The sequence below is a fragment of the Chaetura pelagica genome, unplaced genomic scaffold (assembly GCF_000747805.2).
Source record: "Chaetura pelagica isolate M959 unplaced genomic scaffold, ChaPel_1.0 scaffold7, whole genome shotgun sequence".
Taxonomy (NCBI): domain Eukaryota; kingdom Metazoa; phylum Chordata; class Aves; order Apodiformes; family Apodidae; genus Chaetura; species Chaetura pelagica.
The window spans coordinates 429,790-448,277 of NW_009953920.1; the positions used below are offsets into that span (position 1 = coordinate 429,790).

Here is an 18,488-nt window from a genome sequence, read left to right on the forward strand (position 1 = left end):
CAGGAAAAGGTAAATTGTTTAATGATTTGTGGCATAACCTGATACTTAGAGGAGTTTTATACAATCCAGATGAGTGAATTATATGGCTTATCCTGGACTTGGACTGGAAGAAAACAACTGTCTTACTACTGAAATTAAATATGAGAAGTCCAAGCTTAAATTCACACCTTCTAGTGGGTGATTCATTATTATCATTTAATTTCTGAGCATGATTTTCTTTGCTGACATAAGAGGAATATCTCCTCTGATAACCATAGGATAATACCAATGTAAAATGGATTCAGCATAAAATCTCAATTTTCTCTCCTGCAAGGATTGTAAAATTTAGACATGCTTGTGAAATTCTGTGTAGCAATCTGATTACTAAGGTTTTGTGATGAGGTGGTTTGGAAAGGCTTCCTACCTACATGTCCAACCTCTGAGGCAGTGGGAAAAGAAAAATAGTGACATTAAGGGCCACAATATGGTGGCTTTGTGGTAGAAGGAAGATTGTTTGGAGGGAATGTTACAGTTTTTCCCTGTCAGCTGCATCTTTTGCTTTCAGCTATTCAATTTTGTTCAGCAAGATTGCTTCTGGTATAATTGCTGACAATTAAGGGTTCATTTAATGAACAGCTGAGTTTCTTTAATCAGAGATGATGGACTTCCACACACAATACCCGATAATTTGAATGTTGTTAGTCAGTCTATTTAATTTCTTTTAAAAAGTTATCTTTTATTCTCCTGCTAATATGGCTTATGATCTAAATGCATCTATATTACATACTCAGACTGTGAGTTTATTAATTTTAAAAATGTAAGACTATTTTTCTCACAGGCAGTGTTTTCAGTTTAATGATTTCATTCTAAAAGCTGTATCTTTAATGTGAGTTGGCTCAATGAGTGAGAAAAAAGTCTACTCTTTATTTCTTATTGTTACACTTACTGAGATAAACACAAGTAGTTTAATATCACATAGTGGAACTGTATCTAAGGATTTTAATACAAGCTGCTGCTTGAAATGCTGTGTTCTTCTGTTAATGTTGCTTCACTTAAATATTTTCTTAAATGGGTATCTGATGAGGATTTAGATATTCTTTTGATTACTGAAAATCTAGTATTAATAAATTTGATCCTGCTTTTTTTTCAAGTATTGAGTACTAAAGAGAGGTGGCCTGGCATCTCCTTGGTTCTGATACAAATGGGAGACACATTGAATTCATTCTTGAAGACCATGAGGAAGTTAATCATGTACAGATCAGCTGCCAAGGCTAGTCCTCTGAGCCTGAGAGGAGACACCTGTGAGCAAGCACAAGCAGATGCCTGCAGGGGAACCAGGAGGTCCAGGACAGAGCTGGATGTGTGTCTTTAATGCATGCCAACATATATCCTGTAAAGCTCTTCCATACAGTCACAGTTCCCAGGCAGCTGTAGGTTCTCTGCAAGCATCAGACATGATGTGAGCCTAGGGCTGCAGGGATGGGCAGGGCACTCGAGTGTGGGGTGTTGGGGACTACATGCAAGTTCACTTTGCCAGAACTGCTGGTAGCTTTGGAGCAGCCAAGGAGTCACAGAGCAGTTTTGTGTTTTGACTCATGCTTTCCTCAACAGTGCAACTGTAGCTGAGGAGATCTGGGTACCTAAAAGATGCTGATTTGAGAATCTGAATCCGAGTCCCTCCCTCCATTAGTTACACATTTGTAAAGGGGATTAGAGTGTTCTCTCCTTCATAGCATACTGGGAGATAAAGACTTTTAGAACTGAATTACCTCTGGTGTTGCTGAAAATGTGTAAGAAACAAAAAGGAAGCAAATTGTAGAAAGCCTGTTTATAACTAGTGTGTTCACAGTTGTAATTTTGTATGAGGCTTGAAGGCCTTGTGATGTGGATTTTCTTTTATTTCTGATGTTTCTCTTGCAGTTTTCTTAACCAAGTTAAGAACTAGGTTTTTGTTAAGGCGGGTTCAACAAGGTTTTTCACTTGGTTTGGGGGATTTTTTAATATATTTTTTAATTATTTTGATAAAGGGACAAGAAGTTTGCCTTTGTTTTACTTAGCTTTATTTTAAGTAATATTTTATTTTTGGAAGGTTATTTTACAATGTTTACAGGGCAATTCAATTTTTTATTGTGTCATGCCCTTCCAGCCCCTTGGCGGGATGAGAGGTGTGTGTGTGTATTATATAATTTATAATTAAATTATGATGAATCACATACAACGAATACTGCTCATTAAATATTAAAGCCTATCTACAGTCATGGCTGTATAACAGCATGTTCATATGGTGCTACTGAGCAAACTCATTGACTTAGGCTGTGATGAGCCCTCAGTTATAAGAGGAGACTTAGCTCCCTGTCTAGGCAAATGCTATTAAGGAAAATTACTTCTCTTTCCAGAATAGGTTCCCTGTTACTGCCTTCTTCTTTCACACCAGCAATTGAAGATGGAATGAGAGTACAATCTCTCCAAAGAGCAGCTGAGAACAGAGAAGTTGCTGTTGGTAGTTCCCCAGCTCCATAGGGACTGCTATGAGTCCTGGTTCCTTGCTGCCATACCCCTCTCTGGCTGGAAGCTGAGCAGTGTTGGAGGATAGTCTAACAGGAGGGAATGGCCTGGATCTGGACAAGGGGAAAATCTAGAGCAGGTTTTGACAGGCCATTTTTATTACTGGCTTCTGGAATTTGTACAGGGAAATAATTTACCTGCAGAAGTCATTCCAGCATCTGAAACTAATGAACTCCCAAATAAAGCTGGTAAAACAGACAGGAAAAACAATGCAGGGAATGACTGTGCACGGCCAGTTTAGAGCAGTGGTCTGAATGAATTTATTTTTCCAGATTAGTGACAATGAATCTGTGAACAGTAGATATGACACAGAGCCCTCCCAACTCCTCAGATCTTCCAAAATCAGAGGAAACCCCAGTCGACATTATAAGGCAGGAAAGGAAAAAGTAGCCTTTTACCAATATTTTGTGCACTGCTTCGCCTTCCTGGGAGCTTTGACCTATGCGTCTCACTGAAGATAGAGTACAGCAAGGAACAAATGCTGTCACTGTGTGTGATGCAACAGAACTTAACCCTGAAGTCCTCACTTTGCTGTGCTTACTGCCAGCCCAGTAGGCAGATTTTCCTGTGAGTTTTGAAAAAATACTTACTCTGGAGTGGTAATCTTGACTGTCAGAGCGGGTAGATTAAAAGGGGCATGAGAGGCTATAGTAATTGCATTAAAGTCTAATTCTAGTGACTGTTTTACTCCAGTTCTGTGCTTCTCCCAAAGCATTAATAGAAAAAAATTAATAACAGATGATTGGGAGCTTGTTTTAATATTAATTAAATCACACACAAAGGCAAATTTCTCAACCTTTAAAATAACATAAAGAAAATGGACTTAAAATATTTGATCTTAATGGGGAGTGATACATTCATTGGCATTGAGCCTTTGATCTAGTCTCACTTTATACGTACAGCTGTGATGAGAAGATTGAAAATTACTGTAGGTCAGCTTATTCTAATTATTAAATAACAGTGGTCATGAAAATACCAAACTTATTTTCTAGAATTCACTTTTTTAAATGTCAGCAAGTCTGTTTGCTTTTATTAACTTCAAATCAGATATTTCAATAGACCGCTCATAAGTAATCCCAAAGCAACATCCATTTCTGACTTTTTGAGACCATACAAAATATACAGACTAATCAAATTTTCAGATTTCTGCATAATAACTCTCCACATTGATAGTTTAAACCTATTCTAAAATGTTGTTATGATTGACACCTTGCTGTAGAGATAGAAGTCAATTGAATAATATGTTGCAGTCCATTTTATTTGTACTTTAATGTGCTGAAGTTTAGGGGTTTTTCACATTTTGGTTATTTATTAGTCTATTCCTTGGAGAATATCTAGAATAATTTGTTTTAAGTGAGTTGATAATACCCTTTTTTAAATGTATGACAGAATCGTATCCCTTTTTCTTACCATGCCAGGGTATGCCAATAAACTGGTGCTGAATTATCTTGCACTTGTTATTCATAGGACAAACATTGGAAAAGAGCATCTCTTTAAGGTTTACTTAGTATGGAATTTTAATCTCTCAGCTGGAAAAAAACCAATAGAGCAGGAGCTATACTACCAACCAGGAAACCTGACACCATTGCCAGGGTTTTATTTTTGAGACACCACAGTACTCTTGCAGCTACTTTTGGCACTTGCTGTCATTTCTTCAGCTTCAAAGATAAATGTGGGCCTGATTGTGGCATCAGCACCTCAAACATTTGTGGATCAATGTGAGTTCTTCATCTGGAGGAAATAATGGATCAGGACACAGTTTTGAAAATGTATTTGTACTTTCTTACAACTAATAGGATTTTTCCTTTCCAAATCTGTATTGCAAACTTCAGTGAAATCCAGTAGGACTGGACTGTGTTCAGTGCTTAGCAAGTCATTAGTGCTCAGCATATAGTTCAATTGTTGGATATTGATCATCTCAATAAATGCTGGAAATCCTTGGTTTCATACATTTTTTTCTTACTCCCTGCATACAATTTAGAAAAAAACCCTGTCATTTGGAAGCCTGCATGTTTTCAGTTTTCATAGAGCCTTTTTAATCTGCATAGTACAGCCTTTGATGCCTCAGTAACTGACAAAAGAAAAGACTTTATTAAAATACAGAGTAGATGTGACTTGATTGTTTTTCAGATAATTTTTGCTTTCAGAAATTAGAATGGCTGATGTTCACCTGAGCATAAAAAATACAGTTCCCACACACGCAGAGTGCTCATGCACTGTATGTAAATTGATGTATAATGCAACCCACATTAGCTGGGTTGATGATAGCTTCAGTTTCACTGCTGTCAGATTTCTGTAGCTCCTTGAATGAGTTGGCTGGTCTGAATGAATGTTAGCATAATTTATGCAGCTGATAAGTGATTTGAGTGCTTGAGTTATTGATAAAGCACTTTAACATATCATTTTCAGCTTGATGTTATGTGACATCACAGTAGAAGGTAATGTGGCAGTCCCCAGGCTTGATATTAAAGTCAATCTGCTCTGTGGATTTCAGAGGCCAGAGGAAACACAGTGCTGCCTGATACCAGCCCAGCAGACCAGCACCAACCTAGTCAGTCTCATCCTGCATTCCCTGTTGGGCCTCAGGTCAGTATTTTTCCTTTTGACTAATTGAGCTGTGCAATTTGATGAAAAGTAGATAACTGAAATTGATATCTTTGGTCTGTGTAACATAGAAAATGTGATTCTATTTGGCTGCATTTACTGCTACAAAAAGGGAGCATGTATGTATCGTGGATGTTTTAAAAATTGTTTGGAAATATTAGCTTTTTGTATGTTTGTGTTTGGCTTTTTTAATAAAACCTAAGCAGTTTTGTGTATTTAGGAGGCTAAATTATTGGAATTTCTTATATCAGTTATTTTTAAATGCATGTAATAATTTAATATTGCAAAGCTTGTGCAATTTTAATGCAACCTTATTGGCTCTGACAGTTCTGCCTGTCACACACAGCTCTTGCATTAGTACAGGCATTTCATTATCTTTTATGCCAGGTATTTATTTTCTTTAGAGCAAAATGTAGGCACAATAGAATGGCACTGAACAAGATTTTAAAAGATTTCCCTTATCACTTCACAATTTTACCCAAGTTCAGCCATACTCTAAGAAGATACTCAATGTTTTTCCACTTCCCAGGACAGTCTTGGTCCACATATTTTCTGGTAATGGTTAGTGTTTTGTTTTCCACTTTCACCAATCATTATACAACCAGGAAATTTTGGGCAATGTTGGCATTTAGGTACTTGTAGGCTGGCTTAAATTAGGCCTTCTTCATAAACTCTCTTTGGTGCATATGTAATGAATTTTACAGTCTAGATTCAACTGGAATTGCTACCACACTACATGCCTCTATAGCTTACACCTTCAGCCTGTCAAGTTTGTCAAAACTTCCTGTGTTGGTGAAAATGTATGCTTTAAGGTATTGGAAGCAGCACGTCGCTAATGCAACACGAAAGGATCCCAAGCCAGAAAAGTTTTGTGTGTGTGATACCAAGCTATGCACAGTAAAATAGGCTTGCTGTCTGTGTTTTGTTACAGCCATTATTGACAGCCCAACAGTTGGCCTCAGCAGTAGCAGGGGTTATGCCAGGAGGCACTCCAGCCCTGAATCAGCCAATCCTTATTCCTTTCAACATGGCTGGGCAGCTGGGGGGCCAACAAGGACTCGTCCTAACTCTACCTACAGCGAATCTCACCAACATCCAAGGGCTGGTAGCAGCAGCTGCAGCAGGAGGCATCATGACTTTGCCATTGCAAAATCTACAAGGTAAGTCACATTGAGAATTTTTCCTGTAGTTTGTTTGGTTTTGGGTTGTTTGGTTGTTGTTTGGATTTTTTTGCCTGTTTGTTTCACTTTCTCTCTCTTTTGTAGTCCAAATGATCTCTTTTTTTGAAAGTTGCTACTAGGGTTGTTTTTTGAATACTTGAGGGATACTTAAGGAATAAAAATTTGCATTTTTATAAAAATGGATTGGAGGTTGAGGCTTAGAATGGGTTATCCCTGTTCTCCCCTAGTATTCTCTGCTGTTCAATCAACATATCTAACACTGTTAGAAACAGTACTCAATCCAAATGCATATGATATACAATACAGATGTATTTATTTACTACTCCTAATTATGTTGTTTCTCAGAAAGCAGTTGTAGCTGAACAGAACTGCATCAAGTATAGCAAGACAAATGTTAATCAGTATCTCACAATAGAATTGTTCAGTTTTAATGGAAGAGGATGGTAAGGAAGCGGTTGTCCAGTGTGAAAGGGATAAAGGTGTGAGCAGGGAGTATGAAAACGAAGCTTTAGCACTTTCAATTTATTTATATACTTATTTTTATCTCTTGCTGATGTGAATGGTAGGAAAAGTTATCCTCTGACAGAATGGTAACTTTTATAAATGAATGTTCTGCACTGAACCCTAGGTACTTTTCAGTTACTAAATTCTGGTGGTTGCTGCTGATTACCAGATGAATTGTTTGAAGCAAGTCCTACAGGTTGTGAAACAGAGAAAAGGAAGAGACAGCTCATGTGTTGAACAAACTCCCTTACAAACTGCATGCATAGTACTCTCACCTGTTGGAGCAGCTGCTTGCCTTTACCTTGTGCATGTTTTAAAGTTTAATGTCAACAGACCTCTCTTATCATAGTTGTAAATGGTTTTCACTTTAATGTTTAAAATAATGTCTCTTTCATACCATTAAGCTGCACCGAAGAACCTGTCATTCATAAATCATAGATGAAAAGGACACACTAATGCACAAATTTTGCTTGTTTAAAATTTGAGAGTGCATGTAAAGTAGGGAACTGGAGATTAAAAAAATAATGCAAGAACAGGAGCGGGTAAAAGCAGATATAACAAAGTGAAGGGGAAGTGGCTTTTTAGCGTAGGTGTATGATGAAATCTTAATGAAGAAACAGGCATTATAAAAATGTATCCTTCCACTCTGGAGTGCTCCAGGTTACAGTTGCTGGGTATGTAGTATTATAAATAAACATAGGCTCGTGCAGTTCTTATATCATTTATTCACCCCATGTTGCAAAGCTGGAAGGTAGTGATTAAGCCATGCAACCTTTGCTCTTTAATTTAGCCACGGGTGTCTAATTGCTAGCTAAAAGGTGCTGCCAAATAAATTTTGCAAGCAATGACCTTACCAGATGAAAAGGTTTCCTCTATAATCTTTACTAGTAGATAAAAGCAGGGGATGAAATTGCTGGACCATAAGGTGCAGTTCCCTGTCTATGGATGCAGACGCATCTTCCATAAAGTAGCTGAGAGGAATAGAATCCACAAATTCACTCCAGTTGAACTGATGTTTGTGCTCTTCCCTAACCCTTCCCCGAGCTCCTCCAAGCAAATGGCTACGGCCCTCATTATTTGGAAGTAAAGCTGATACACAAGGAAACAAAGTAACTTGGTCAAGGTAACTCTTCAGTTCCCTGAATGGAAGTTCTAAGCTTCTGTGGTTTCTCTACAGCCCACTAACCAATTCACCATTCCGTGAATGAAGCTAGGAGTGAGGTGAGAGTGCTGTCTTTCAAGAGAACGTCTTTAGCTGTGCAGTATCATCAGTTGTATTGAGCATGATTGACTTCTGATCTCTGGTTTTTGTGGTTATTTGAAAGATAATAGTAGAATCTGTGTTCTGTTTTGTACCCAGCACTTCTATAGGTATGCTCATAGAAGCCCATGCTTCAACACAGTTTTAGTAATTCCTGCCTTTTGGGTGATCAGACCATATTCATCAACTTTCATCTCTCTTAAACTTCACTGTGGTCAACCCAGATGATGGGGGAACATGTTTTCTAACCTGTCTTATTACTCCTGTTGTTGTCACGTCTGCTGTCCCTGAATTTCCAGTGCAGTCAAGCACAGATGACTGCAGTTCCTGTGAGCTGGGTCTTCTCCTGTCTTCTTTTTCTTCTCTTATCAGTAAACTTCTAAACGTCTTTATCAAAAACTACTCTGGTTAAGTACCTCAAAAGACACCCTGAAGACTTTTAAAATAATGTATGAATTTAGAAAAGTTCTGATCTAATAGAGTACTTGAATTCATGCTAAGTGTTGATCAAGGGAGTAATCCCATCATATTTTGTGTAATCCACACCTATGTTTAGCTAATTTTCTTGGGGGGGACTTTCAGGTCTGATTCAGGGTGATGAGAGCACAGGGTGATTGGATTAAACAAAAACCCTTGTTTGTGGAAAGAGAAAAGGGCATTCAGTGACAGGAATTATAGAGGAGATAAGTATTTAAAAGTTCAAGACATTAGTAAAATGGAGCAATTAAAGGTATAGAAATTACTCACACAGTATAACTTACTCAGTGAAATTACCTATTCTTCAGTTATCAGTTACTTATAAATAAGACAACTTCTTTTTTTTTTTTTTCCCCCTATGTATTTCTGTTAATTTTTTTTTGTTGCTATATGGTCCTGATCCACCACTAAATCAATAGGAATTTTGTTGCTGTAAGTGAAATGTGGTTTAGACTAAGCCTCTTTCAAAGCTGCTTTTCTTGAGACATAGTTAATTATTTTCTGTTTGTTATGCTGTGTCATTTTCCATGCACACTGCTACATCATACCTGTTCCCTGAGCAAATAAATCAAATGTGTGTGAACAGAAGGAAGGATGGTGAATGTGTAAATTCTTGCTGTGAAACTTACAAAAATATGTTTTCCCTGGCTTCTGCTAAGCAAAGTTTATGTGCACAAGGAATAGGCAAGGAAAACAATTTACTGAGATGCCAGAGGGCTGGTGGCAAAATAGAGCCATCTGCCTCAAGCAGAAATCACTGAACATAACAGATTCACCTATGGAACTTCGGCTTTACACCAACAGTTCTTTGAAAAAAACAATAAAATCAACAATCATAACCTTTTACTGTAATCCATGAAAATTACTGAAGATAAGAGTTTAAAAAGGCTGTTTTCCAAGAAGGCTGTTTTCCCAAGAAATTTACACACCTGTTTTTCCCTCACCATTTTTTAGAATTACAGCTGGAACACAACCATGCTTTCCTAAACAACAAACCTTTTGGAAGTGTCACATTCTCAGTGGTGAGGATGTGAGAAGGAAAAGAGTAAGGCAGATACCCTACAACACAATGTATTGCCTGTCTGTTGCTTTTAGTTCCTTGCTTCTTGGCCTGTCCTTATTGACTTAATGCCGAAAACACTATGTCAGCTTTCCTCTTGTTGTCCAAACTTGTGTTCATCAATCAGTAATCAACTTTCTGTCTTCAAGAAACTTTTTTCTGGGCTGAACAGTTTCAGTTTCTCTATCTCCTTTGCCAGGTCAGATTTTTCTAGGTTTTTGGAGGGGAGTCTGTTCTTTTTATAAAAAATTTTAATTATCCTTCTCAAGAGTCTCTTCAAGGGTCTAGCAGTTACTTAATCTCAGAATATTCAGCAATGCCTGGAGCTTATTCATGAAAAGACATTCTTGCCTTAAGCCTTTCTGATTTTTATGTCTCAGTGTAATATTTCTGTATATATGAACAGAAAGATACTTGGGGGGTGAGGGGGATGTGTGCTGAATTTGTTCTGTCTTGTTTTCTTAATCTAATTTTGACCCTCTTGATATCACATTGAAATCACTGAGAAATGGGAAGGTATTCCAGTGCTCAGGAGTTGCTAAACGTGGTCCTCTCATTTTGTTCACTTTTTCATGACAGCGAGTGCAGTTTTAGCTAAAAAGCTAATATATTTTAGCTATCTTTTCAGTATATTACAGATGTTCAAAATCAGAAGAAACTAGTGCTGTGTTTCCTACCAGCTCACTGCTGGCCAGTCACATGCCACAGATAACAATTTGATAGTCTCCCTGCAAAGGACTGGCCTGAATATATTAAATCACGTAAGAGTGGCACCACAGTGTTTTAGATATCTCCACTGATGCAGAGCTTGAATGACACTTGAACCTTGAAAGAAACCAACAAGTTGGAGATTCTAGCCTCATGGCACCGATATTTTATATATTTTATTTCCACTACATATTGTACTCTTCCTAAGTGGGTATCAATAATTTATTTCCAAGCCAAAGTTTCTCATTCTTGACTTCTGAAAGAAGTGAGAACAAACCATCTCCCCAAATCATTAGTGAAAGTCTTCAGTGCTGAAAAGATGCCTTGCATGGCTGAAAATGTGAAATAATTAAATTACATTATTTGAACAGCAGGAGATCACATTTTGGTTCAGTACAGTGGAAGGGGAAATGTATTAAATACCTTGAGAGCTAGGAGACAGCCATTAAAGTGCACTGGTATGGGTAACAATAGATGTAGATGATGGTAAATAAATGAAAAAGGCTTTTATTTTGTGGAGATCAGTCAAAATGAATGTTGGGTAAAGACAGTGTTAACAAAAAGGAAGGAAGTATTGTTTACATTTATTAGATCTTGTTTTTTCTGGACACAAACTTGTGTCATTAATTGTGCAGCAGATAAAGTAAACATGCTCATCCTCCATGTACACACACCTTTAAAATAAAAAATCAGAGAGAGATGAAAAACAAAAAAGAGACAGAAAAGAAGTAAACTACAAACCTCAATTGCTTGCTGATCTAGAGTCCAAATTCCAGTATTTCAGAACATTTTCCTCTTTTAACTAAAGTGATGCAGTCCCTATTCATTTGTATTCCCCTTCAAGTAACATGAAATAGCTTTCAGAGTCTACAGAAAGGCAGTGTTTCACTTATGTATTTTAATGAGCACCAATGTCAGTAATAATCAAAATGATGTTTCACTTAGAGGAATAGTTTATTCCCAGGTACTTCTGCAGTGTACTAACATAACCAGAACAAGAATGACAAGAACCAAGAAAAGGAGCTGCACTCGCTAGCAATTTCTGTGAAGCCCTCAAACCAAATATACCTTCCCTATCACTGTATAAATGCTACACGTAATATAGTCACTGTGAAGAGCTCACTGACACAAAGGAGGGGTTGGCCACCCCTATGCATGGAGCACTTATGCATTAGAAGCCACTACAGCAGCTTTCCTCAGGCTAGCAGATATATCCTATTCAAACTGTGCTGTAGGGGGACAGAAGTAATAGGCAGAGATCGCAAAAGATCGGGTAGGTAGCATGTTTTTTGTCTCCATCTGGTCTCCCAGCAAACATACTTTTTGAGAATCTTAACAGTTGCTTTTGGGAGAAAGGGCAAAAACTGCACTTCCGAAGGTAGTACAGAATGAACCTTGCTGGGCTGTTTGCTTGTTTGTTTGTTTTCCCCCACAACAGGAGGCTTCTCCTGTGGGAATTCTGTGGCCCCATGTTAATTGCTCATCTTGTTCAGTGGCAAATTGCTGCCTTCACAGAGGGAATGTGAAAGGTTCAGGGGCTTTATTAGTTACTAGTTGTTTATTGATCATTCCCAGTGTGTTAGCTATTTGTTGTTTGGATTTTCTGCCCTATAGTTAAAGGCCTACCATCAGAGACATGAAAATGCAGTAGTTTTAATGCCTGTGTGATCTGTTGTTGACTCCCACCCAAAATAGACTGCAGACATGCCTATTTTTTCACTACTGATGGTTATGGAACAACATCAGTGAGGAGTAATGATGTGATGTAGATCAAATTAATTCTGAAATCAAAGTGTTCACACCTACTTAAACTCCGTGGGCCAAGTTTGGCAGAGTCTAAGTTTCCAGACTTGTATGCCAAGAAGCAGAGGGGAAAGACAGAAGTACTCTGCTCCTCTGCAAAGTTTCCACCAAAAACCTATTGTTTGACTGCCATCTAGCAGATGTGATCACTAGGCTAGGACTTGTGGTGTGACAGGAATGTAAGACCTGGTCATTTCTGTGAATGTACCCCTTTACTGAGCCCTGACTCAGACTAATACTGCTCCTGGCAGGAATATTCTGTGTGCAGGATTATAAAAGAAATTTCTGTGAAGCAGAACATGGATGCATTTTAATGCTGCTTTTGAAGTATGTCTTTGCACCTGTTTCCAGGAGCCTTTAATTTTGAATTTAGACCATGACAATTTAGATTAATGTAGAGAAAACTCATTCCAATAATATTAAACACTTAACTTACTGTAATCTTAAAAAAAACCCATGGAATTTCAAATGCAAGTGAAAATTCTAGCTAGTGTTTGTCCCTCTGCTCCTCACCTCTGCTTTGTAGCATATATGCTACATGTTCTGGTGTATCATATGGAAACAGATACGCACGTCTATAAGGTATGTGCATATATGACTCATATGCTGATCCAAGACTCCTTCATGCAGTCGAGTTATAGAAGGATTACCAGGATGGATTTGCAGCCTTCACTCTTAATTTCCTTGACTTAGTGGATTTAAGTTAGACATTTATAGTCTCTGTGGTTTAATTTCCTTTGTTTTTCCATGGTGTTTGTATTAATAAAATCCCTATGATTCATGTTTAGAAACTCCCTGAATTCAAACTTGGATTCCTGATAGACTAGTGAGATTCTAATCGAGCACATATACGTTTAGGGACTCATAAAACCAGCGAAGTCTTTATTGACCACCTGGGTTTACAGACATTTTTAATAGTGTGAATTTTGAATGCATGGAACATACAAGTTAAACACCTGGGAGCCAATTTTTAAAATTAAATTTCTTTAAAATCTATATGGCTCTGTACCACTGAAGAACACACCTCCTCTATTTTTTTTTTTTTAATTGTCATAGAATGTTCTGAAGATTTCTTATGACTTTCACATTAAAATCTTAAAGTTTATGCAACCTGAGACATTTTACAACATTTTTTTTTTCCTTTTATTTGGGAAAAAATTCTATCTGCCACTGAGCTTGCTCTAGAACTAGGAATGGAACATGTCTGGTGACCTCACCAGTGATGAAAGTGAAACTCTTTGTGTTTTCATATCCCCAGACCTCTATGAGATTTTATGTCCTTGGGTAGAATTCTTTAGTCATGGAGATCTTCAGGCCTTGGTCTCATTTTATTACCAATCCCTGAAGCTGCTTTCATTCCTTACAAGTTTTATCTTGACAAGCCTATTGGTCTGACAGAGGTAGCAGAGAGTACAGATGTGAGACCCATGTTCTGCTCTGAGATCCACCCCACACATCCCATGTGATGGCAGACAATTCACAGGTGTTTTCTGCAGCTCGGTTCCCACCTATATATGAATGTGCAGATAATTAGCTCTATGTTTCCCTACAAAGTGGCATAAATCACTTCTGTTAGATGCCTTGATCTCCTCAGACACAGGTACATCTTTTCTAAATGTCCTAAGTTCTTAAGCTTTGTCCTGGTTCATAGACCTAAAAGAGTCTAGGCTCTGTTTCATAAGCTGAAATAATAAGGTGTATTCTCCTTTTTTCAGTCCTGCAGTGACCTTTTCCAGCCCACAGAAGGACTGGAATTTCCACCAAGGTTAATAAGATTAAACGCAATATGGATTCTTAGACTATTGTCTGCTATAGCATTGTTTGCTTATTATTTTAACATGAATATTGCTTTTAAACTTAATCAACTGTAGATTTGATGTATCTTACAGACTGTTCTTCCCTTAGCTATGTTTTGTTAGAATAAATTATGTGATGTTAAAAAGAAATCTTCAGCATAAAGACAAGTTTCTCATCTCACTTCCATGATTAATTCTATTCAAGTCAATGCTGATGCTTTGGATTTACATAATCTGATTCTAGGATATCTTTCCTTTTCTGTTTCTCAGATCTCATTTCAGTCTCTTATTCTTCTCCTCTTCCAGTGCTGTTTGCTTCTGTCCATCCTTTACATTCCAGATTGTTTTGAAGTTATTCACAATCCAAATATTTCCGAACGTATTTTGTACTGTGCAGCTAATTTCCCATCACATCAGCAGTAATAAATGAAGAGGTAAACCTGTGATAAAACTATTGTTGTTTTCCCAGTATATTTGGCTTCTATGTTTTAGAAGATACAGTTGTAGCAGGACATGAATTCTGCTTAAAAAGCAAGAAAATTATAGTAGTATATTTTCAGCAAATTCACTTACTGGCAACCTAAAAGTTGTTTCTTTTATTTTGTTTCTTTTTAAAAGGATGAAACCTCTCAAGAACAAACTTTGTACATGTTCTCTGAGAACTGTAAGTCTAGCAATCTGAACAGTGATATCACTTTCATATTCCCTCTTTGAGATTTTAGCTTTTTCTTTCTGAAATCAATGCTTGTAAACTGCAAAGGAAGATCATGTTCCCCTCCCAGCATTGTCACATCTTTGAAAAATATTCAGTTCGAACTTTCCCCTCGCTACCTTGCTGGTAACAAAATCAGTTCTTTAAATCTTTGTTTTACTCCGCTTTAGCAGGAGTGGTAGTTCAAAGCTATGTCTAATGAAATTGCATTTATCTAATATGAGCATCTTGGCCAGTTGCAACCAAAATTAAAAACATATACTATTTGTTCCATTTGTCAGCAGAATACCATTGGTTTTAAGTGTAAGACTTACCAAGTGTATCTTTACACGTTCATGTTCCCATGAGTGCCATTATTTTGAAATTTCTTAGTGGTATTTATATATATTCAATGCTTGACATTGGATAATTTGAGTATGCTATGTTTGTGAGATAACTCACAAGGGAGAAAGTTGTATTAAATAAATAATACAGATAAATTTTATACTTCCATATATTTCAAAGCTAATGCAGCTAACTTGCAGTGGAATGGTAACATGAAGACACAGTGCTATAATATGATTGATTTGTTTTGACAGCAGCCAAATAATTGAGAGTGAAAGGTGTCAGCACAGATGAAATATTGTATAAGCCACATTCAGACGGCAACCCCAGCAGCAATAGCAACTGGAGTTTTATTTCCTTTGATATCACACTGTTACTCACTTCCAGTTTATTATAAAACCAAGAAAGGTACACAACTTTCCATATGATGGAAGCTTTTAGGGAGGGGATAGGAACAGAAGTTTGTCTGGTACTTGAACAATAGATATTGACAATGGGATTTATGATGGATACAATATACAAGGATAAATTATCTTAATCTTTCCCCCTGGTTTTCTCTCTTCTTTTAATCTCTTTTTACAGCCTACTGCTTATCTGGCATCTTACCTCTAGCTTGGAGGGTAAGTGACTCCCTCTAGAGCAACCATCAGTGTCAGTCTATGGATTGCCTGGCAGGGGACTGATGCACAAGCAGGGCTGCTATTACCCTCCCCAGCAGTGAGACTTTTCAGTTCACCTCTCCTGCTCAGCAAACTACCCATTCTGGCTGAGACAGAGCAAGGCTTGTGTATTTGCTTCATGGCATCCTAGTGCACTGCAAGGAATACAAAGAACTATAGTATCTTTTGAGCTTAGGAGAGTGTAAGTGTGCAAGTAACCTACTACGGAAGGTAGCCAAATAGACCAGCTGAAATCATGCCTGAAAGCAAAATGTTTTGAAAACACTAAACAACCGAACACGGCATGCCTGTAAAAACACAAGCAATAAAGCTTCCTTTGTCCTGAAGCCTCATTGACTTCAGTGGGAGAAAGACTCGAAGTTACCGTTTGAATTGAAATGTATATGTCCTGCCATTCATTTCAGAAATGCTCCATTAAGAAGACACAAGTCGATGTGAATGACAAGGGTTCTCAGTAATGAGCTCTTGCTCATGCAAAACAAAACAAACTATGACAACCATCATGATAACAAGATCAGGAACCCTTGTGGCTTTGTAATGTAACATCTAATCTATATCTATACCTATACCTATACAAATATAATTATCTTACTTGGAGAAAAGTAAATAACGGAATGGGATGAGATTACCAATACAAAGCATTTTATACACAGTCACATTCAACTTGCATTCTCTTTGTCCCCTGATCTGATCATTTCATAAATGGCATGGTGGAGATTACAAACCGGGACTGAGAAACCCAAACTGACTGGTATTAATAAGGAAGAAGTTTCTGTTGAAGTGGTGTAGGAAGACAGGAGGTAAGCCACTGTTCAGAAAAGAAATCTTACTGTATAACAGTCTGCACCTACTCAAGTATTTTCATTTAGACAAGCAGAGCAGACTTTAAAATTAATCCTCGGGTTTTCATAATTTGCTTCATGTTAGTTTGATGTTTATAGACCAGTTTTCTTTTGGAGGAAACTAAACTGTAAGCTTCACTCCCGGTACACATCAACTGCATTCCAGAGCCAAGTGTAGATACAAAGGCCGGAACAAATGATTGGCCACTGAACAGCTTCAAGACACATACATTCAGTGAAAGAAACCAGAGTAAATACTGTCCAGAGTAAAAATCCTGAACTGCAAGTAGAGGAAAGGAAAGTGGTTCAAACCAACTGCCTCCATCTAGTGATCCTCTCATACTGCAGCAAATCACTTGCTAATGTTTACATGGCCTGAAACATTAGAGCTTCAGAAAAATGAACTGGGGACTGGTGCAGATAGAATAAACAAATCCTACATGGCTCATGATTCAGAGCAGTGTTATTTTTTAGGTAGAGGCTTCTGTCAGAGCACTAAGTGCCCAGGTTGCAGAGTTGCGTGGCTTATGTCGTAAAAACTTTCTGCCATCAGCACTTGCAGAGTTAAATTTAACTTGGCAGCTCTGATTTTAGCCACCTGCACTTGTAATGTTCTTTTTAGTAATTGTAGACAAAATGCTGGGAAAGGAATGCCTTAATTTTATGTCTATATAAATTTGATAGGCATCAAAATGAGTACATGAGCATCTAAATGTGAAGTTCTGATCTGTATTTGCTAGTGTGTGATTCACAGTGGAACCATAGGCTTCTCGTGCATCATGTTTTCTGTACAGATGTTAGTACCCTCATCAAGCAGTACTCAGATTTATATGAACACATGGCTGGTTGAAAAGACTCTCAGTAGAGTGCATAATTTTCATGAGAATAGTTTGCTTTCCTTTTCTCTCTGATATGCCCTCAGATACTTTTTTTTTTTCATGTTCCAGCTTGTATCCATGAGCATGTGCATATACTTCTGCTCTGCCTTTTGAGCTTCAGCTAGGTCCTTCATCCCAGCCTCTAGCAAGTAGGCTGTGGAATAGAATCTCCTCCTGACAGGAATTTCACCAAGTAAAGAGATAGAGGGTCTAGTTAATGGAAAGATGCTCAAGTGTCGAGCATGCTTTCTGGCCACTGTAATTGAGAGTCCTCTTTGGTTGCCCACCTCTTGATCATTAGAGGCATTTGCCAATTCATTGCTGATGGGAAAAAAAAAAGCCACTAAAATAAATATAAAGGGGGGTGAGGGAGGCAGGGTGGTGGTGGTGATGGAAGTGAGGTAAAATCCACTGCCTTCTGGCCCTTAGGTGGCCAGAAAAATGGAAATAAGAAAAAAAAGCAAGCTAGCCATCCAGTTGAACCAAGTCACAGGCATCTCCCACACTGAATATTTTTGCAGGCCTTTTACTGATTGGTCAGATAACCCAACCAACTACTTGTTTATTTAGTTAAAGTAGATAACATTGAAACTCTTGTTAAAAGACAAGTTGACAAAAGACATGTTGTCTTCATAGTAATCCCTACTCCATAAAGGTTCCAGTGACTATTAATAGATGTGGTTTTGGAGACTTCACTGTTGTGAATAGCTTCCTCCTTAGATTATGAGGTTTCTCTAAATCAGGAAGCAAAGTAAACACTTTTCCCAGCACCTCTTCAATTCTGAAGTAATTCCATATCATTATTACAACTAAGTGGTGAGCTCTAAGTAGTGATTGTGATATGCCAGCACAGAGCCAAATCTGGAGGCCTTCAGCTCTCAGTTTTAGTGAGGCAGAGTCACATTAGATGCGATGCTCAAGGCCCTGTTGACATTTGGGAGTTTGGTTTTTAAAAAAACCCTGTGTGAAGACCCTCAAGGTTTGGCTGACTATAACCTGCAAATGGTTTGGCAAGACCCTATTTACAGAAACTGCTCAAGAGCTTTTCCCTTCCCCCATTTCAGTGGTCAGCACTGACACATTGCATTACGAGAAAGAGCCCCACTTAACGCAG

General features: G+C 37.9%; 1 protein-coding gene across 1 annotated transcript in view; it reads left to right on the forward strand.

Moving 5' to 3' along the window:
- POU6F2 (POU class 6 homeobox 2) overlaps window positions 1-18,488 on the forward strand; it is a 259,189-nt gene that overhangs the window by 68,686 nt on the left and 172,015 nt on the right. Inside the window, exons 2-3 of the mRNA XM_010001517.1 lie at window positions 5,039-5,130; window positions 6,080-6,308. Coding sequence (XP_009999819.1) covers window positions 5,039-5,130; window positions 6,080-6,308 — 321 coding nt within the window. The remainder of the gene's footprint in view (window positions 1-5,038; window positions 5,131-6,079; window positions 6,309-18,488) is intronic.